Source organism: Hordeum vulgare, chromosome 3H (genome assembly GCF_904849725.1).
Source record: "Hordeum vulgare subsp. vulgare chromosome 3H, MorexV3_pseudomolecules_assembly, whole genome shotgun sequence".
Lineage (NCBI taxonomy): Eukaryota > Viridiplantae > Streptophyta > Magnoliopsida > Poales > Poaceae > Hordeum > Hordeum vulgare.
The window spans coordinates 150,425,688-150,446,125 of record NC_058520.1 but is presented as its reverse complement, the minus strand read 5'-3'; the positions used below and the strand labels follow the sequence as shown (position 1 = coordinate 150,446,125).

The window sequence follows — 20,438 nt, the reverse complement described above, 5'->3', positions numbered from 1 at the left end:
TCGGACTCTGCTCTTCTTCATGATGATTATGTATTGTACTGTTGTGACTCTGATGTAGCTTGTGGCGAGTGTAAGCCAAATTATATATATATATCTCTTCTTTTCAGTACATGTACGTGTAACGATATCCATTCTTGCGACACGACGAGATGCGCTTCTATCCCTGATGAGGCCCTCGTGCCAAATTGAGGATAGAGTCGCATCTTGGGCGTGGCATACGTGGAACTACGTAAACACACAAGGCAACTATGATTCGTTGCTAGATGGCAACTGCAGTTGCGTGTACGTGGCAACAAGATAAACACACATGGCAACTACGATTAACCATACATGGCAACTATGGTTAAACCACACGCGGCAACTAGGTAAACACACATGGCAACTATCCCCGATAACTATAGTTAACCAAAACAGAAAAAGTTGTCTTGCTTTTATAACTACACTTGCCATCCGGGATAACTAGAGTTGTCATGCTTTTATCACTACAGTTCCCATCCGAGATAACTAGAATTGCCATCCCCGGGGTAAAGAGTTGCCATCTTGCGGATAACTAACGTAGCTGTATGAGGACGTATGGACAGATTTGCTTCATGCTATACATACGGGATGGAGATGAATAGTACTTGTTGGGTATATGACACGAAGTAGCCGCACCCATACGTATGGACAGTTTTATTGTTTACTCACATACGATCCGTGTGGGCTGCCTCCTACGTATTTCACACATGATGTGTAGCCAACACCTTTAACCGCTATCAGATCTTTTTCTTTTGAGAACAGCCCCTAGCCTCGTGAGTCAAGTTCCTTGGGCGGCCCGTTCCAGCCTGAATCTGGTTCGTGCACGCCAAGTCGCGAATCAAGGCCCACGTGACAGTGTGCCAGGATAAACCCTAGCCCCCTCCATCCGCAGCCTCCTCCTCCTCCTCCTCCGTCCCCGTCGCCGTCGCCGTCGCCGTCGCCGTCGCATTCTGCTGGCTCCCGGTTTGCTCCCCGCCCTGAGGCTGCTGCGGCTCCCTGCCTCGCGCGCCGTCGTCAGGTACCCATCCTGTCCCGTCCCCCGTCCATCCGCGCGATTGATTGCTAGGACAGCAGAACGCTGCCGCCGCGGTCTCGACGGGTTAGTGATGCGATGACGAATTTCGTACTCGTTGAGTACACGGGGAAACTGTGAGCTTTAGCTGTTGGGTGATTTAGCTTCGGGGCAGGCAGATCGATGCTGATGCTTACATTTTTGTATAAATCTGGCGGCCCAAGTTATGCGTAGCTTATTTTCCACAGTCAGGACTTTGCTGAATTTTAGGCTTACGTTCCTTCGACTATGTTTCGATCTTTACATATTGCCCCCAGACATATTATCTGCAGAAAGTGAATTCAATTAGCCAGCATTGTCCAGGGTGACAAAGGACAGAAATGTACCAAATGCACTAAAGCAAATTAATTATACTAACCCACAAACTGCCTGTACTGTGACTGTATTATATGTTAACTTTCACCCACGTGAATCAACTTTAGCTCAAGATACTTAATAGGAAAGGTCAAAGAAGCATGTCCACCGTGATTCCAAATGGTAATTGCCTTACTGTTCTCTCCAGCCATCTACATTAGCATATATCTTGTTTTTCTTGTGCTGTTTGTTGCATCAAATATACCACAGCCCACACACAATATCAGTGTCAGAAGAAACATTACATTGTTAGAAGACTCTGCAACATAACACCAGCTTACCTGACCTCCATAATTTGCTTGTTAGAAGGCTAATTTTGTTTGATGTCTTGATGATGTTTGCTTATGGTTTATTATGATTCTGTTACATAATTAGCTTCATCACATGGCTTTCCTATCCATGAGTTTGTCAGCTATGTTTGAAACGAGATATTCAAGGAGATTGCACTACTACAATTTGTATAACAATGTTTCGTCGATGTATCTAAGATATATATTAATATATTCCTTAATTAGATTAAATTCAGATGCTTGCCCTTTGACGCCTTTTTTTTTGTTGATCGTTCAGGAAAATGTCGTCAAATGCTGAAGAACCCAAGAGTCATGCACGTAGAGACCTTTTGCTCAAGATCCAAACAGATGCTCAAACGTGCTGGGAGGAGAGCAAGGTTTTTCAGGCTGAACCTGGCAGTGGACCTCCTGGCCCTGGTGAAAAATTCTTTGGCAATTTTCCATACCCTTACATGAATGGATTGCTGCATTTGGGTCATGCCTTCTCACTGTCCAAGCTTGAGTTCGGTGCTGCATACCACAGACTATGTGGCTCGAATGTCCTTTTGCCGTTTGGTTTTCATTGTACTGGGATGCCCATCAAGGCCTCAGCTGATAAGCTTGCTAGGGAGATTCAACAGTATGGAAATCCTCCAGTTTTCTCTGCAGCAGAGGATAATTCAAGTGCTGAAGTGGGAGATGATAGCCAGGCTGACCAGGCTGCTGTTGCCCCAGGGCAATTTAAGAGTAAGAAATCTAAGGCTGCTGCAAAGACCGGCCTGCAGAAGTTTCAGTGGGAGATCATGAAGGGCTTTGGTCTGTCAGATGAAGCCATCGCCAAATTTCAGGATCCGTCTCACTGGTTGACCTACTTCCCTCCTCTGGCAAAGGAAGATCTGAAGGATTTTGGCCTGGGTTGTGATTGGAGGCGCTCATTCATAACCACTGATATGAATCCTTTCTATGATGCTTTTGTTCGCTGGCAGATGAGGAAGCTGAAGAAAATGGGCAAAGTTGTTAAGGATATGAGGTACACGATCTACTCTCCACTGGATGGCCAACCTTGTGCTGATCATGACAGGGCATCAGGTGAAGGTGTGCAGCCACAAGAATATGTGTTGATTAAAATGATGGTGATCCCACCTTTTCCTCACAAGTTGAAGGCCTTGGAAGGAAAGAATGTTTATCTGGCAGCTGCTACATTAAGACCTGAGACAATGTATGGGCAAACAAACTGTTGGGTATTGCCTGATGGGAATTATGGGGCTTTTGAGATCAATGAAACTGATGTCTTCATTGTGACAGCAAGGTCAGCCCTTAATCTTGCATATCAGCATCTATCCAGGGTCCCGGAAAAGCCTACCTGCTTAGCTGAGTTTACTGGCAATGATTTGATTGGGTTGCCATTGAAGTCTCCCCTTTCATTCAATGAAATCATATATGCACTTCCCATGCTCACTATCTTGACAGATAAAGGTACTGGCATTGTGACTAGTGTGCCAAGTGATTCGCCAGATGATTACATGGCACTGCAAGATTTAATTACAAAGCCTGCTTTGAGACAGAAGTATGGGGTTCAAGATGAGTGGGTTCTTCCATTTAATATCATACCAATAATCAACATACCTGAGTTTGGGGATAAGTCAGCTGAGAAGGTGTGCCTTGATCTTAAGATTAAGAGCCAGAATGACAAGGAGAAGCTTGCTGAAGCAAAAAGGATGACATACCTTAAAGGATTTACAGATGGAGTGATGATTGCAGGGGAGTTTGATGGTAGAAAGGTTCAAGAAGCGAAGCCACTGATAAAGAACAAGCTTCTTGGAGAAGGCTCTGCTGTGTTGTATAGCGAGCCTGAGAAGAAAGTCATGTCAAGATCCGGAGACGAGTGTGTCGTTGCTCTTACAGATCAGTGGTACATAACTTATGGTGAAACTGAATGGAAGCAGAAGGCAGTCAAATGTTTGGAAAATATGAATACATTCTCAGCTGAAACCCGTAATGGATTTGAACACACGTTGGGCTGGTTGAACCAGTGGGCATGTTCACGCTCTTTTGGCCTAGGTACTCGCATTCCATGGGACGAGCAGTTCTTGGTAGAATCCCTTTCAGATTCAACCCTGTACATGGCGTATTACACCATTGCACATCATCTACAAAATGGTAACATGTATGGAGAAGAAATATCTTCTATCAAGCCTGAAGAAATGACAGATGAAGTATGGGAATATGTGTTCTGTGATGGTCCAGCACCCAATAGCAACATCCCTCCTGTCCTCTTGAGTAAAATGAAGCAAGAGTTCAAGTATTGGTACCCCTTTGATATTCGGGTATCTGGGAAGGACCTTATCCAGAACCATCTGACATTCAGCATCTACAATCATACAGCACTTCTTCCAGAGCATCATTGGCCTCGTGGTTTTCGCTGCAATGGGCATCTTATGCTTAACTCTGAGAAGATGTCCAAGTCCACAGGGAACTTCCTAACACTTAAGGAGGCTATTTTAAAATATTCCTCGGATGCCACTAGGTTTGCCCTTGCTGATGCTGGTGATGGTATGGACGATGCAAACTTTGTTACTGAAACTGCAAATGCTGCTATTTTGAGGCTTACAAAGGAAATCGCATGGATGGAGGAAGTTATAGCTGCTGAATCTTCTCTGAGAGGCGGTCCTCCCTCTACTTATGCTGACCATGTGTTTGCTAATGAGATCAACATTGCTGTAAAAGAAAGTGAGAAGAGCTACAACGCCTTCATGTTCAGGGATGCCCTGAAGTCTGGTTTCTATGACCTGCAACTTGCTAGAGATGAGTACAGACTCTCTTGTGGAGCAGCGGGCATGAACCGTGAGTTGTTAGGGCGGTTTATGGAAGTCCAGACCAGGCTTATCACCCCGATCTGTCCCCACTATGCTGAGCATGTGTGGCAAAAGATCCTGAAGAAGGAAGGTTTTGCAATAAAAGCTGGCTGGCCAGTTGCAGGCACCCCGGATCCTACTCTAAGAAGTGCGAACAAATATTTACAGGACTCCATTGTTTTAATGAGGAAGTTGCTTCAGAAGCAAGAGTCTGGTTCCAAGAAACCCAAGAAGGGAGCCGCACCTCCTCCATCAGCAGAAAACAAGCTCACTGTTGGTCTGATATATGTCAACGAGCACTATGATGGATGGAAAGAACAATGTTTGAGGGTGCTTCAATCAAATTTTGATAGCCAAGCATGCTCCTTTGCCCCCGACGAGGAGATTAACGAAGCGTTAAGGAACTGCTTCATCGACCGCGAATCAAATTTCAAACAAGTACAGAAGCTCTGCATGCCTTTCATCAGGTTCAAGAAAGATGAAGCAAGGAACGTTGGTCCCCAGGCTCTAAATTTGAAGCTTCCTTTTGGTGAAATTAATGTGCTTGAGGAGAACCTAGAGCTGATCAGAAGGCAGTTGGGTCTTGAGCATGTTGAGGTCCTGTCGGCACTTGATGGAGCTGCTCGTGCCAAAGCTGGAAAGCATGCTTCTCTGCTAGACAAGAATCCGCCTTCCCCTGGTGAGCCGGTTGCAATATTCATGAGCAAGCAGGAGTTTGAAGTCCAGATTTAAGCTTCAGATTAATCTTCTCACAGAACTTTGTTGAGGTACTTGATTTTTGTCTACTTCTCACTGCATTAGTGGTTTTCTATCATCTCTTGCTTTATGTAGGAGACTATAAGTGTCTCCTTTTATTCTTCACCTTTAGGCCCCGTTTGGATTAGCGTATTCGCTCGTTTTCTGGCCGGTTAAAATACGGACCTCCTCGTGTCGTTTTCCATTCCAGGCAAAATTTAAGTGGTGACCTGTAACTTACACCTGTAAAACAAATACATGTGTATAAACTTACACCCAATCCAAGCGGGCCCTTAGATTTCTGTTCTAGTTTTGTGCCCGGGGAGATAGTTTTTAGCAATTTTTATTATGATGGTGTCAGGTAAAGCATGCTGGTATTGTTCCATTGTGCAGCATATTCGCCATTGTTACTAGTGAAGCGGACTAGCCTATGAAATGTTTGCAGCTGCTGCCTTGTGATGCCATTTCCTTGTTTCTGTTAATCTTCTGTTCAGTGGTAAATCTGTGGTAGTTGCTAATGTCATTGTAGTTTATTATGGTGGAGGGCCATGCATGTCTTATCTTATTTGAGGTTGCCTGTGCCTGTCTGCTCTGACAGTTTGGTCAATAATGTTGGAAAAGATCATGTTAAACCTGAGGTTGTAAACCTTTTACTTGAGAGAGATGACAAATATACCCCTGTTTTCCTTCGTATGAGATGAGTCTGACTTTGACATCCAAATGATGTTGGTTCCTCTCTTGGTTGTTATGCTACAGGTTTTTTTTGCAAGGCAAGGCATATCGACTGGATGTTCCTCCTTTTCATTCCAGCATGACGCCCCTGTTGGGAACATGGAAAGGAGCGCTATTTCTAGCCTGACTGCAGATGATTGAGAAGGAACTTAGTTTCCAAGCTTTTGCCAATTTTGAGATGGCAAGTACAGAATACAATGAGCATTCTTGCTTTATATACAGCAATGTCTAGTTTGTTTACTTACCAAAGTTGTGATATATTCCTGCCATTTGATCACATACTCCCATGACATATTGTTTCTGCTGAAATGTCCAGTGACCATAGTAATGCCGTTATGCTGTCAGTTTTTTGGGATGTGTCATTGTCAATGTGAAATATATTTCTGAGATATGTCATGCATCCTGTAACAACGCCGACTCGCATTACGTTTACATATCAGACCTGTGTCTCTACCAGTCTGTCTTGCAACAGAGGGAACTACTGTTAGGCTTGTACTTTTTTTTTACATGGTGTTAGGCTTGTACTTGTGGCACTGATTATCCATCCATCCTGGCAGAAAACTAAAAACTTTGAGAGCAATTGTTAGACGCAGTCTGCCACCAGATTCACCTTTATTTTACGTCCGATACGTGCTGTTGCTGCCTAGTTCAGAAGCGTTGCCTGGGAACCTGCAGAATACACGTTTGTTCTGGTCAAGCATTTCGGTGGCAGGTGGACTGCCAAGGACCAACCAACCGTTTACGTGATGTTCTTAGATGCTTCGGATTTCGCCAACGATGCTCATGATCAGTGTACCACCGCTCGCTATGCTCTGTACGTAGACACTTCCACTCGATGTTACATAAGCACATTTGCTTGCCTGTATATAGGAGTCGCTGGGAGTGAACTCCCGAATACAAACTGCAGCGTCCTTTCTGAAGAAAGAAACTATGGACTAGCAACTAGTGATCTAAAAGATCTTGTATTTCTTTACGGAAGGAGTACGTCAATTTCCTAGAGAAAACCAGTTTCTGAAGCTCATTTCTTCCGAGGCATGACCATGAGTAAGCCCAATACAAGAAAATGGCATTGGCTATCGCAGCATAGACAAACACCGTCAACAGTCTACAAACCGTGATGTTATCTAGACAAAACTCCGGAGGACAATGAGAGCTGCAAACCGGCCTAGAATACGTACAAGTACCATCATTTGTCGAAAATACAAATATGCTTTCTCCAGAAGTCAGGCCCCATGTCTACGTGGCTCACTGCCACATCCCACCCATCTCTTGCGACATCTCCGCTCACTTTCACCTCGGCAAATGTTCCCACCTGCAGCCACATTCGCGTGAGCCGTTAGCAAAGAAACTCCGACGTAATCTGAGAATCATCTTCTGCTCCAACGCACACAAAAAAAAAGGACAAACTTTTCCTCATATGATAGCAGCAGTTCCACCTAATCAATTAGAGTAATACAAGCATGGTTTATAAATTTGGGTGATTTTTAGCCTGTTAGACAGTATTGCTTCACTATTACTTTATTCATGCACATGCAATCGTTTAATAAGTTGTTCATGATCAGTATCAGTTGGAAAATGTATCCACGCATCTCTTCAGTTATAGTTACTGAAAAACTACTTTGATCCTTCAAGTAATGTCAATCTTGCTTCTTAAGCATCGCTATACTGTCATTTTGGTTTGCTTTAATAACAGTAGCAGCACAAACAACGTTATTGTTGAAAATAATCCGTGAATGATGCACAAGATACCTTTTGACGGTAAGTACACGAACCCTTTCGGAACATAGCGGGTTCATTGTTGTAGTTCATTTGAAATCGCTGAAAAAGTAACTCGTTCTTATCCTTTGATAATGTTCCCTTCAGAGAATATTAAAGAGTCAGAGACTACAGAGAACTAAAGAATTAATCACTACGAGAATCGAAAAAATATTTAAATGATGAAAGAAGACCTTTAGTATCTCATTGGCTTTGTTTTCGTCTTCTCCAGATTTCACTAACATCCAAAAGCATGTATTGTATTGGTTCCTGTTGTGACCTGCAAATTAGCGTGCACAACAAGTTAGCTCATTTTCTTCTCATGGTTTGTTCTAACTACTAGAAGAGTCAACCCCCTGCAACAGGGTATTGTTGAAGAAAAAGATACTTGGACACTGATAAGTATTCATCACAGCATAGAGCTATACAAACACCAAATTTAATGCATTCATACTGCTGCATACAACATATGAATTCACACATTTCATGCTGAACTACCATCGACAAATTCATTGACAATTTCGGTTAGTTAAAGATATGCTATGTTAGGAGGAATAACTCACATTCTGCTTGCCTCCAGGACAAATAATCACAAACTATCTTTGGTTTTGGGTAACAGAGAACTTCTGCTTCAAATTTAGGTGGCTGCACTAATTCTTTACCGGGGAAATATTCTTTCCACTTCATCATGTAAAAGGAAGTGAAACATGATGAACATGAAGAAAGGAGTAATCTGCAAAAGGAATCAAAGACTTGACCAGTTGAAAAACATACACTGCAAGAAATCTGAAACTAATAGCTACCTCTCATTTCTCTGGTACAATTCAGTGTTCTCCTGGAACACAAAGCTGCAACAATAAAAAATATGTTAAAACGATCATTTGCACCGAACTTTCAGGTTTGTCATCAAACAAACAAAAAAACAACTGTCTAAATTGAAGTGCGTCATATTTAAGCTTTTGTTGGTGGTTCACTTCGCCTAAGAGTTTTAACATGATCTTTATATTGCCAATGTATTCGATTTAAATCACTTCTGCTGATAGAAGGAGGAAAAATTGTGCTATGCGGAAACAAATATTCGTGTTTTCTCTGTATTTTTCATAGTTCTCTCCATGCAAAAATAGAAGTGTTGCACGGGCATATTATACCTGTACTCGTTGCTAAAACCATAACAAAAGATAATATCAGGGAATTGCTCCATCATGAAAGAAGCAGAAGCGTTCATCAAACTTAAAGCGGTCTCATCATTTGGCTTGTCAAATGAATGGATCAGCGAGAATCTAGGGAAAAAATGAATTCTCCTTGTTAATAAGACAACATAAGTATCTAAATGTATTGCCACATGTATTTAAATAAGAAAATAGGAAACTAGGGTCCTCACTGATCGAATTGGCAGGTGCTGATACGAACAACGATCCAATTACAACATGGAAGCCTACGGATGTCGTCAAACTTCTTCACATACTCGTATCTACATTTTTCTTTTTCCCCGACACACAGTTAGACTGATACTGTATATATCCAACGTTGACAGGAGCTTTAGGTAAGCCTCCAGTCCAGCTAAAACGAAGGTTGACAGGAGCTGGACTGGAAGCATACCTATAACTAGAATTATTCAACTAACCTTCTCGAAGAATGTATTGATGTTTTTCCCAAAACTCAGGTCCTATGATATCCAAATTTGACACTGTAATTGCCAGCCGGATTCTTTTTATGGGATTCCCGTAGTCGTCTGTTTTTACCTTTGTTTCTACCTACAGAAACATGTAGAACCCTAACATTAGTCAACAATTAGGCCGACAAAAGAAATGCAGTATACGGTCTGCACACTTGATTGGTCATCATAACCTTTGGTCAATATCAGACAAGGAAATGGCAACTAAGGTGCTTCAATTATCCATACAAACTAAAGTACAGCAAGAATGTTTATATGTAGAACAGAACCAGAAGAGAAGTCAAAAATGCTAGAGATATGTCTGGCACTATGACTAGAAGCTCTCATGGTCATTTGTATGTATCATGCAAAAAATGTTTTGTGCGATGTAAATACTTCACTGAGAATGAGCAGGAACATCAATAATAATGAACTTTTGAATGCTTGACAGCATTACCTTATCTCGATAAACACTGGATCCTTTCCGGAACATAGCCAGTTCATCCTCATAGTTGACTTGGAACTGTTGAGAAAGCAACTCATTCTTGTCCTTAGAGAATGTTCCCTACAAGAAAACAGACGGTAAAGAAAAATATTTATACAAATGCTACAAAAGACACCTCTAACTCTAGATAATTTAGACGACCTTCAATGTTTGTTGTGCCTCTTTTTCAGTTTTTCCAGACTTCACCAACATCCAGAAGCATGTATTATAATGATTATTTATATGACCTGGAAGGCACACATAAAATTAAATATGTTAATCTTCACCCATTAATTAAAACTAGATAACACCCCACATCGCTCGGAAATTTATAGAGTGAAATTATCAGAAATAAGATTAGAATAATGAGAATAATACCACACCACATTTTTGCCATATGAATAGTAGCAAACCTAGAGGTAAATAGAGGGTGAGTGCATGTTATATTGCCTTGTGACATTCAAGTTCAGTTATTTGTTGCTCAAAATTAAAAAATAAAAAATAAAAAATGATGATGTGGAGGGCTTGCATGTGCTTGATGATGTGGAGGGATTGCATGTGGTGGGAAGTGGAAAGTGGAAGGGTTGCATGGGCTTGATGATGTGGATGGCTTGCATGTGCATTTAAATGGAATCACTTACTTAGACATATAGGATAATTTTTTTAGCAAAGCAACCGGACACAGATATCTCAGTGAAGTGACACATACATACACCATGCATCTTATGTTTAGTTAATCTTGCTGAAGCTTCCTAGTTTCAACAACTTTTGGTAAATAGTACTCCCTCTGTAAACTAATATAAGAGCGTTTAGATTACTAAAGTAGTGATCTAAATGCTCTTATACTAGTTTACGGAGGGAGTACAGGACATGATTTTCTTGTTTTGAGTGGAAACATGATTTTATTGTAGAGAAATCAGAACACATAATCGCATAATATAAGAATCTGATTATTTGTACTAGGAAAATGTTGACTGTAGTTTAAGAAGCTTACAGTCCACTTGCCTCCATGCCAAATAATCATGAATGGTTTTCATATTTGGATAGCAGACCACTCGCCCATCAAAATAGGGGGGCTCCTTCAAATCTTTATTAGGAAAGAAATCTTTCCACTTCATCACGTACATAGACGTGAAGTAAGAAACACATAAAGACAGAATTTTGCTGCACATATTGGTAGAGAGTTGATGAGATTTTATAATAGAATAGTTCAAACCAGTTTGGGCATGGTTGTATCCTAATAGTGAAGGAGCGAACAGATTGAATAAGGTAGGTACCTTTCTCGCCTTTGATAGAATTCTGTTCCCTCTCTGAAAACAAAACTGCAAAGCAAACAGAAATATAACAAACACAGATTATTATCAGAAGAATGGACAGAACTCTTTCAAAAAGGAAGAATGGGACCCGCACAATTCAAAAAAGAGACTGGACTCACAACTGGTATTTGCATATATTTTTTTGGGCACCAAATCTGCATACAATTTTGTAATCCTAACTTCATAAGATGTTATACCTGTACTCATCGCTAACACCATAAGCAAACACGATATCAGGAAACTTCTCGAGCATAGAGGTGGCACAAGCATTCATCAATCTTAAAGCATTCTCATCATTTGGTTTCTCAAAGGCGTGTATCTTGGAGAATCTAACAAAAAGAAAACTGAAATTAGCGGACACTGGAAAAAAACAACAAAGATAGAAATTTCTTATCTGGAGCAGCAGTGATCCCCATATTTGCATAGTGTAACCTTCTTGGCATGTTTCCCATATGTTTATCATCACAACAACTCAAGCAAAAGATATTGGTGCATTAACTAGACTAAGAATTAAGATGGCAAGATGGTCGATGCAGTTGCTTAACCACTAGTGACCCATGTCAGTGTACAGTTAGGAAGTGAGCAAAGTAAAGCGAGAGCAACCAGTCAAGGTTTAGAGACAATCCGCTATTAAAGAAAGCAGTAATAACTTAACAGGGTTGCTGAAAAAAATCAAGAAACATGCATATAAACTGGCTCCCTATTACCCTTTTAGGTGGAAGAAATGAACTATACCGGTGAAAATGGCAGCCGTCGATGCGGACAACGATCCAGTTGGAGGCCGGGAGGCGGCGGTCGAACTCGAACTCCCTCTTGACGTACTCATACTCGCTGTTGGCCATCACCTGACGCTACAAGAAACGCGTTCTTCGAGCCGCACCTACAGAAAATCATAGTAAAGTGGCGGTATATATTTTAGAACTTGAGTGAAATCTGCATTGGGTTGCTGTTTTTTTTGTATATTTGGTATCATAAACTAGCTAACTGCCCTAGTTGTGAAAGTGGGATTGTACTAGTAAAGCACCCATCCTACCGATACAGCAAGTTAAGATTAAACACGGGTACATCAGCGAATCGACGCTAGGAATTAGCAATAGTACATTTCAATGCTTTTTTACTCTTTCTGTTTGAATGCTGAGCATTGAACTCCCGTTGCTCCGTTATTGGTTATTACATACGGTGATACAATAGTGGTGCGGGCGTATGGAAAAAAGAAGAGGACATTACAGTTTGGCATGTAGACGTACTTAACCGTATCAGCCTTGCCGGGGCAGTGGAGGCCGGCGGCCGGTCTCCAGCGCTTCGAATCTGGAGTCGGTGTCCGTGCCGGTGACTGACCGAGGGTCTTGGATCGATTCAGAGAGAGGGGCGAGAGGGGCAGGAACCCTATGGCTTCTGCGGGAGGACGGAGAACGCTGGCGAAACGCCGGGGAGAATCCGCGACGGTACGCAGGCAGCGGAAGGAAGCGGGGCGGCCGGCGGCGGTGGTGGTCGGCCGTGTCAAGACAGGACCCTACTATCTGAACTTTCTGCAGTCTGTATCTGAATCTCTGAAACAGGGGAGAAGGCGTCTCCACTTAGCAGACAGTCTAGAGATGCATGAAACGGGCCGTGGGCCGGGCCGGGCCGGGCCGGACCTCTGTTGCAGGTGCCAGTGGCTTCGCAAAAGGCAGCGGAGCGAGAGCAGCCACGGCGCCCAGCCAGGTTAAGGTTTCGGAGGGCGGCAACGCAAACCCATCTCCCCCAAATCCATCCCGCGGGAGAACCAGGCGGGCGGGCGAGCGAGAGAGGCCGGTGCCGGTGCGATGAGGATTGACGATCCACTCGACTTCGAGGGGGAGGACGACCCCCTCCTCACCGTCCGCCGCCCCGCCAAGAGGTACTCCCCTCCCCCTTCGAATCCATTCCAGTCTCGTTTTTCAATTTCGGCGGCAGGGACACGTGGATGGCGTGGCTCGATTAGATTTGCTCTCCCCAAGCTTTACGGCTTTTCGGATGTATATATATTTTTTCTTTTTGTGGTGTGCGTGACACAGCGAAAATTCGTTTGGTGTGTGGTAAGTACGAGTAGTACACTAGTACTAGCATTTTCTGGTGTGCGCGGCAAAAGCTTGTTTGATGGGTGTTTAGCTGGGAGAATGCATGGTGGCATCTTACTGGTGGGAGGTTTTAAGCAGTCGGGCGTGGATTAGCTACTTGCTGCGGGCGTTTTATTCTACTAGTGCTTTTAGGGTTTAACACACACCTTTGGTGGAGGCTCAGGCTATCAGATGGGAATTTCCTTGTTTCAGTATGTGAGTATCGGTTGATCGACCGGTCATGCTTTTTAGCAGCACTCGCATCAGAGGCAGCAATCTGTAAAATTCGAAGAAAATCCCTAGACACAGGAAAAAAAGGATGAACCAATAAGCTTGATAAAAGGCAAATTGAACGTCTTGTGAACAAATATAGTGCCCAACTATTTTGTTGTGTGCACAACGGAGAAAAAGCTCATTAAATGTATCTTTAGCTAGGAGAATGCTTGGTGAAATTTTACCACCAGGGTCATTTGGCCCTGTGGCGTGCAATTTGGGTTTAGCCTATCAGTGATACGGTCATTCTAGAGATTTAGCAATCATTGATCAAGGTCAGTGTCCACTGCAGGAAGAAGGTTATTGGGTTGGATGATCTCTTACAAGATTACTTTGATTCCGGGAAGGATGAGCTCAAAGCTTCTGCTGCTAAGTCTAAGGGTCGCCCCAAAGGAGACAATTCAGACGATGAAGACAAGAAGATCAGGGAGAAGGAGATTGACTTCTGCAAATTTGTGGATGAGTGTGAGGAAAAGGTAACTGTCAAACAAACCGTGTGTACTTATAGACTGGGCCTGATCTTTTTATTTATATATCTTACTGTATTTGAAGGCGAAAGTGATGGATCCTGGAGAGGATGTACCCCAATGGGGACAGCGAGTTTTCGGCTGTCAGGTCAAATGACCCTAAATTTGTTCAGTTTTTGGCTTTTTTTTTTCTAGATTCTACTACTAAAGTGTCTTCATGAACTGTACTTACAGAAATTACCCTCAATTCTTGGTGGCACGGGAGTTGAAAAATGCCAACTTTTGCAATCATTCGGTGGAGATGAGCAGTTAGGTTTTGATCTAGAAATTGAACAAGGTTAGTTTTGTTATGCGTGCGCAATTCTCTTATTTAACTAAAAATGGACATTATTGCTTTGCTTGCATGTTTGGTTTAACCCTTCTATTTCTCATTGTGGCACCATGCCTATGCTTCTTTTTTTGTATCTAGTTAGGTTTGCTTTTAGGTTTTGGTTTTGCCTCTGCAGATAATGTAAGCAACTTCTTACTGTTTTTTATGCAGGAGAGGCCTTTTTAGAAGGCATGCTGATGAATGGATGGCTTATGAAGTTGGTAGCCTTATATGGTTCTGTTGAAGACTCTATAGCATCATGGGCGCTAACCGCATGTAAGGATCTAAGCTCAGTTCAAATTTGTTCTTTTAGATTGCACTGTATGCTTATCACCATTAGCCACCAGTGCTGTACTCATCCAATAAGAAGTTACAAGATTCTGCATCTGAATTTTGGGATAGTCTCCTTTCCCTAAATGAGGTAACTGCATAATCAATTTTCTTTTGTGTTTTGTGTTCTTTCTTTGGCCTCTGTACATAACTTAAGGTTGATTGCAGGATGATAAACCATCCGTAAACTTTGGATACTTTCCAAGCTATTCTATTCTAAAGGATGCTGTACTTAATTATGGATACCTACATGATGCTCCTTGGTCTAAAACTTGCACCTCTGAAATCGCGGTTGCAGGTTGGTTCCATACATAATTTTCTTCCTTTCTTAATCAGTTATTACTTATGCACAACACATTCGATTTTGAGTTATTAATTTCGTACTTGTGATGGTGAACATTCTGAAAATTCCATCTCCATTTCTTATTTCTCAGCAGCATGCATATTCGAAAATAATTTGTTGTATATTCACTTCAGATGGCCCACCTCAAAACATCACCGCATGGTTAAGAGTTGTATCCGCTTGCTGCAAAATTAGGTAACTGGATTATTTGATACAGTGAGTATAGCTGTTTCATTTTTGCTTGTGATTCACTTACAAAATCTAAGATTGAACTGCCTATGTAAAGCTGTTCGCTGTAACGTTCTATTTGCCTATGAAATTCAAGATTTTTATGGCATAGTTTTGCAACAGAATGTCTAGGATAATGTATCTATTTATTTATTTATTTGCCTGTCTCGTGTTTCTTCCTATCCCCAGTATGATGAAAATCTCTGCCTTGAGGGGAATTTGTCAGTTGTCGCTATTGTGGTCATGATAACATGCAGGTGCACTGTTCCATGATGTATAAGAATCATTTCTTTATTCTGAAGTGGCTTTTGTTATCATTCATTTAATCCTTGGAAAATTTTGAAACACTTTGATGATAACAAATATTTAAAATAGCTATATCATCCTTTCTGTTTTAATGGTCTGTTTATTTATTGTACAGAAAACTGCATTCTGTCTTTTCACCTTCGGAAGCAGAAGATGTCCTTGTTATTGTTATTTCCCTCTTTTTGGACCGTCGACTTGAAGGGCTGCCACTTATTTTGGGAGATTGCCTGAATTCACTCATCTCGTACTTCAATACGAGTGAATGGGAAAGTAGCTGTCTGATGGTTGCTGAGTCGATTTCTAAGAGGTAAAAGATTCAGTGATGCCTATTATAGATTTGTAGCCAATAGTACCGTTTTGATCATATGTCCATGTCCAATCAGAGAAATGCTGGAGTACTTAAACTGGGTCCTGAATAAACTATGAATCTTGTTTGCTCACTTTGTGCTAATTTCAAGGGCTTAAGCTTATCTATTGCGTCCATGGCATGTAAAGGCAGTTAAGTTGCATGTACTCCCTCCGTTCCTAAATACTGTATAAGTCTTTTTAGACATTCCAATAGGGGACTATATACGGAGCAAAATGAGTGAATCCACACTCTAAAATATGTCTATATACGTCCGTATGTAGTTCAATAGTGGAATCTCTAGAAAGACTTATATTTAGGAACGGAGGGAGTACATTATCAGCTCATGGTATTTATATTGTGATAAAGAAGCTTCCTTGAGTCGGTCCCATGGTTTTTCCACTCAGGGTGTTTGCCTCTCTGAAGTCAGTTTCATAGCATTGCAGGGTCAACATGGATCTTAATTGTCTAAGGATTGTTGACTGCATTACCGGAACCAACGACCGTAGCAAATTCCTAAGGAGCCAGCTGGCCCTTCAGTTGCTCAAAAATAGCTTCGGCCTTAAAGTAAGTATTGCGAGCACGTGCTCTCTATATGAATCGGCTTCTGGCTAGTGGCGCTGACTGCATATCCTGCATATTTAGGTGGTGAATGTTGAAAGGATCCTGAAGTCAGTCACATCGATAAATGTGAAGGAGAAAGAATGCAGCTTCTTCATGCTGTACGTGCACATAGTCTTGATGGACAACCTGCTCTTCTCGAGCGACGCTTTCAGAAACAAGATCGCGATAATCGACGCTTGGCGCAATTTTCTACGGAACTGTTCGACCCAGATAGGATGCACGGACTGGAGGTTCTACGCTTCCAAGGTGCCAAAGCCTGCCTTTTTTGCTTTGTTTGAGCTGACGCATCCTTTTCTTTCCTATATGTTGCTCATGAGCATATTGTTTGCTCCATGCAGGTCCGAAACAAGGCGTCGTATCTCCTGCAAGGTGCAATGCTGAAAAGGCCTGCCGGCAGTGGTAGCATTCCTGCCAACTGATTTGAACCAGCCTACTGAAGTGCTGCTGCTGGAGGGCACGGAACCTAGACTCTGATTTACTGGCACAAGTGGTGTGTCAGGGTGAATTGTAGGCGCATTTTGGGTAGCTGATGGTGGCTGACAGTATTCTCAGCCCATGTATAGCAGTCCCCAGCACTGTCAAGTCTCAACATAGAGAATGCCACTCAATGAACTTTTGCAGCATGAACTTCTACGTATTAAATTAAATATACATTATGTAGATTTGCTAGTCATATCTGTAATCTCTTTGTTTACAAATATTAGATTTTCTATATAATTTAATATGGACTACATATGGACTAAATTGAGGGAAAAACACATTAAAATATGTCTATATACATCCGATTTAATGAAAAAATAGAACTCCTTATAATAATGAATGGAGGCCGTTTCTTCTAACAGTTTTGCTAAGTCTCACTTGACTGAGACTTGAGACATTGTTATGTCTCAGTTGATAATATAATCTGTTGATCTTGCATGAAGATCCGTGCGAACAATTTCTTTTTAGTTTTTTCTTACATATTATATCATTTGATTGAGACTTGGTTTAAGTCTCACTCCAATGAGACCTAGTCACACCCTTCTTCTAATCATCCTGGTTTTAAAAATTGCAAAGGGAATCAAGTAGTGATCTAAACATTTTTATTTTTTTATGAAATACTCCTTTTGTATCTGAATAATTGTTGTTGGGGGAGAAAGCCCGTAATATGTTACTCGGGCACAACTGTAGCATAAGACATCGAGCCGAGCCGGCCCCCGCGATCATCGGCGGGTCGAGTTGCTCCATCAGGTATCAGCTGACACCTGACGAAGGATGCTGCATATGCCGGTTGGATCTGGCACGTTACCGAACTGTGACCAGATTCCGAACATTGTTTTTGGAGTGGCCTGCCGGAGCACATGGGATCCGGTGGGCAGCCAGGTCCAGGTGTGCCGTGTGCGTCGCCATGCCCTCTTGCTGCTCGCTACGTGTTGCATTATTGTCTCGCCCGCTAGTTACGTGAGCGTAAACGTATCAGCCAAAAAACTTATCCTGCTTGCGTGCCGGCCATGTCTATCGGGTATCGGCAGCATTTTCACTTCAAAATTGTTACCACGTCCACCAACAGTTGCAGCTGGCACCCTTACCCGTCTGCAACGTGGACGGGAATTCGGTAGTAGTGTGTACTGCTGAACTTCGTAGCAGTTTCGTAGGAGCGAGTAGCCGTCATTCTCTAAACTAGCTGAGGCCTGGGATCTCTGGTTCCGAGGTTGCAGTTCAATTTCCGCGGGAAGAATGAAGAAAAATCACGCTAAAATCCAAGAGCAGCAATGGCCGGATCGAAAGAAAGAAAGAATAGGGTGATTTCCACAGGTTTTTATTCCAGAAATCGATCATGGGAGAGCATTGGACAGCTACTACTAACTAAGTATATTCCGCGGAGGCAAAAGTAACAAAATTCGGAGTGTCATATCATATCATATCATATCATCGGACGCAGTGTGGGTGTGGTTTTCTCAATCTTGATGGCCTCTCCCTCTGCTGCCTGTGGGCGTGGTTTGTGCAGGACGAAGCAAGCAAGGCGGCGGCGCCGCCGGCGGCCATTTAACACTCTTGTCGGACGTTGCACGCGACGGCCTGCGCCCACATGCGTATCTGGTCCTTCATCTCCGCCGCGGACCTCGCGTCCGCCTGCTGCAGCCTTATCGCCGCCGCCGCCGTGGGGGGCGCCGACCGCGCCCCGTGCTGCCACGCCTCCGACAGGTACGGCCGCCGCACGACCCCGTCGTCGTTGCTATTGCTGGTGCCGATGCCGATTCCGTTGGCGTTGTTGACGGTCGTCGAGTCGTCGTTGTCGCTGGCGCTGCCTGACCCGGAGACGGAGCCGGAGACAGAGCTCTTGTGGGGCTTGTTGGTGATCTTGTCGTCGCGGAGGCCCGGGAGGACGTCCGCCAGGCTCTCCCTCAGCTCCTCCTGGTCGAACACGAAGCCCAGGTCCTTGAACCCCTGCACCTCGATCGACTCCAGCGCGCTCGAGCTCTTCCACATCTTGTCCTGTAGGCTGCTCTTGTCCCGGACGAGGGCCGGCTGCTGGTTCGCGCTGAACGATCGGAGGTCGCGCCGCGGCGGGCCACGCTCCGGTCTGCCGCCTGCCATCCTCGGCGTCCGGTCAGGCTGCAATGAATGAATGAAGACAGCACGTCAGTTCGTCGGACACGTAGTAAGTAGCTGAGCTCCATAGCTCAGAGTCAGAGCATTCCATCGGTCATCCAGTCCACGATCGGTTGCTGATATGGCGATGATGGGATGCCTATGATGCTGATGCATTGCACTGTAATTCGTGGTACCTTGGTGGGCGTGTGCGAGCGGTAGTGCCTCTCGAGCGTGCTGTGGGAGTGCCTGAGCCTGGGCATGCTCGGCGTTGACGCGGTGACCCCGGCGGGCCGGCGGCCGTTGGCGTCGCCCATGGCCGTGTAGGACGTGACCGGCATGGACGGCGCCCGGTTGAGCGCCGACGACCTGCCGCCTTCCTCGGCGATCCTGGTGCGCAGGACGCCCTCGTAAATCTTGCTCCAGTTCATCTCATCGTCCTCCACCTCGGCTTCCTGCTGATGGCCGCCGCCCTCTTGCACCACCACCTCCTCCTCGTCCTTCATCCCGATGCGAGGCGCCGGGAGCGACGGCGTCCGGAGGAGCCTCCGGGACCCGGAAGCGTCCTGCGCCTTGGCCGCACCGGCCGAGGACGTGGACGGCGACTTGGGCAGCAGCGGCGGCCTGGTCCTCCCCCTGGCGGCGTCGTCCCTTCCGCCGCCGAGGGAGTTGCTGAAGAACCAGTAGTCGTCGAGCAGGTCGAGCGCCGGGGCGCGCTCCACCGGCTCCTCGTCCTTCTTCTTGCCCTGCCGGACGTGGCTCCTCCCGTCGTTCTCTCGCGGCGCTGACAAGAAGGAGCTCATGCCTGCGTGGCGCGGAACAAGAGATGAGATGGGAGGGGAGGAGGAAGATGCGCGCTAGGTGGCCGCTGCCTTTTTGGATTGGCCTGAGCCCTGCGGTGGCGTGGCGCGAGAGCGAGCGATTGTCTTGTCTCGTGTGGTACGAGATGGAAGGAGGAAGGGAGGTGGAGGTGGAGGGATGGGCGCCGCCACTTTGTTGCTTACCGGTGTCGGGCTTGGGGTTTTGTTGCGGTGGCCCGGCCCGGGGTCGGAGGGGCCCGCGCGCGGCGGACTCAATTCTTTGCCCCGCCCCGCCCCGCCAGCCAGTTGGGGGGACACGCCGGGCTGATGATTGCGTTGCGCTCGCAACCGCACATGACTGATTGGGGTTGGGGGAGGTCATAATTGCGCTTCCTCTTCTCCTCTGTCGTTGTGGCTCTGTCTCTATCTCTATCTCTATCTCGTGCGCAGTCAGACTC

The 20,438-nt window shown here is 44.4% G+C and overlaps 4 protein-coding genes across 6 annotated transcripts; 2 read left to right on the top strand and 2 right to left on the bottom strand.

Moving 5' to 3' along the window:
• Nucleotides 1-792: 792 nt before the first annotated feature.
• On the top strand, nt 793-6,390 carry LOC123443308 (leucine--tRNA ligase, cytoplasmic-like). The gene is made up of 3 exons (XM_045119643.1): nt 793-1,036; nt 2,012-5,335; nt 6,060-6,390. Exon 2 carries the CDS (start codon nt 2,016-2,018, stop codon nt 5,298-5,300), a length of 3,285 nt encoding a protein of 1,094 aa, XP_044975578.1. The 5' UTR covers nt 793-1,036; nt 2,012-2,015; the 3' UTR covers nt 5,301-5,335; nt 6,060-6,390.
• Nucleotides 6,391-7,080: 690 nt separating this feature from the next.
• LOC123443309 (tRNA(His) guanylyltransferase 2-like) lies at nt 7,081-12,819 on the bottom strand. Of its 3 annotated transcripts, none has more exons than XM_045119646.1 (15): nt 12,472-12,805; nt 11,980-12,124; nt 11,442-11,573; nt 11,206-11,250; nt 10,923-11,092; nt 10,091-10,176; nt 9,902-10,009; nt 9,415-9,544; nt 9,172-9,271; nt 8,939-9,070; nt 8,594-8,638; nt 8,354-8,523; nt 7,985-8,070; nt 7,785-7,892; nt 7,081-7,347 (listed from the first exon to the last, which is right to left on the bottom strand). In XM_045119646.1, the coding sequence occupies exons 2-15, from the start codon at nt 12,084-12,086 to the stop codon at nt 7,222-7,224; spliced, it is 1,545 nt and encodes a 514-aa protein (XP_044975581.1). In that variant the 5' UTR covers nt 12,087-12,124; nt 12,472-12,805; the 3' UTR covers nt 7,081-7,221. The 3 variants fall into 3 exon arrangements, with proteins under 3 accessions (XP_044975581.1, XP_044975580.1, XP_044975582.1); XM_045119645.1 differs by having other exon boundaries at nt 12,492-12,805; XM_045119647.1 differs by lacking the exons at nt 7,081-7,347; nt 7,785-7,892; nt 7,985-8,070 and having other exon boundaries at nt 8,273-8,471; nt 12,492-12,819.
• Nucleotides 12,820-12,924: 105 nt separating this feature from the next.
• On the top strand, nt 12,925-17,269 carry LOC123443310. The gene is made up of 12 exons (XM_045119648.1): nt 12,925-13,123; nt 13,888-14,071; nt 14,148-14,210; nt 14,297-14,399; nt 14,604-14,708; nt 14,780-14,853; nt 14,931-15,060; nt 15,240-15,300; nt 15,755-15,946; nt 16,432-16,552; nt 16,631-16,855; nt 16,948-17,269. The coding sequence occupies exons 1-12, from the start codon at nt 13,050-13,052 to the stop codon at nt 17,026-17,028; spliced, it is 1,413 nt and encodes a 470-aa protein (XP_044975583.1). The 5' UTR covers nt 12,925-13,049; the 3' UTR covers nt 17,029-17,269.
• A 1,110-nt stretch (nt 17,270-18,379) lies between these two features.
• Nucleotides 18,380-20,192, bottom strand: LOC123443307. Its single transcript, XM_045119642.1, has 2 exons — nt 19,378-20,192; nt 18,380-19,204 (listed from the first exon to the last, which is right to left on the bottom strand). The coding sequence occupies exons 1-2, from the start codon at nt 19,981-19,983 to the stop codon at nt 18,635-18,637; spliced, it is 1,176 nt and encodes a 391-aa protein (XP_044975577.1). The 5' UTR covers nt 19,984-20,192; the 3' UTR covers nt 18,380-18,634.
• Between the last annotated feature and the right edge of the window lie 246 nt (nt 20,193-20,438).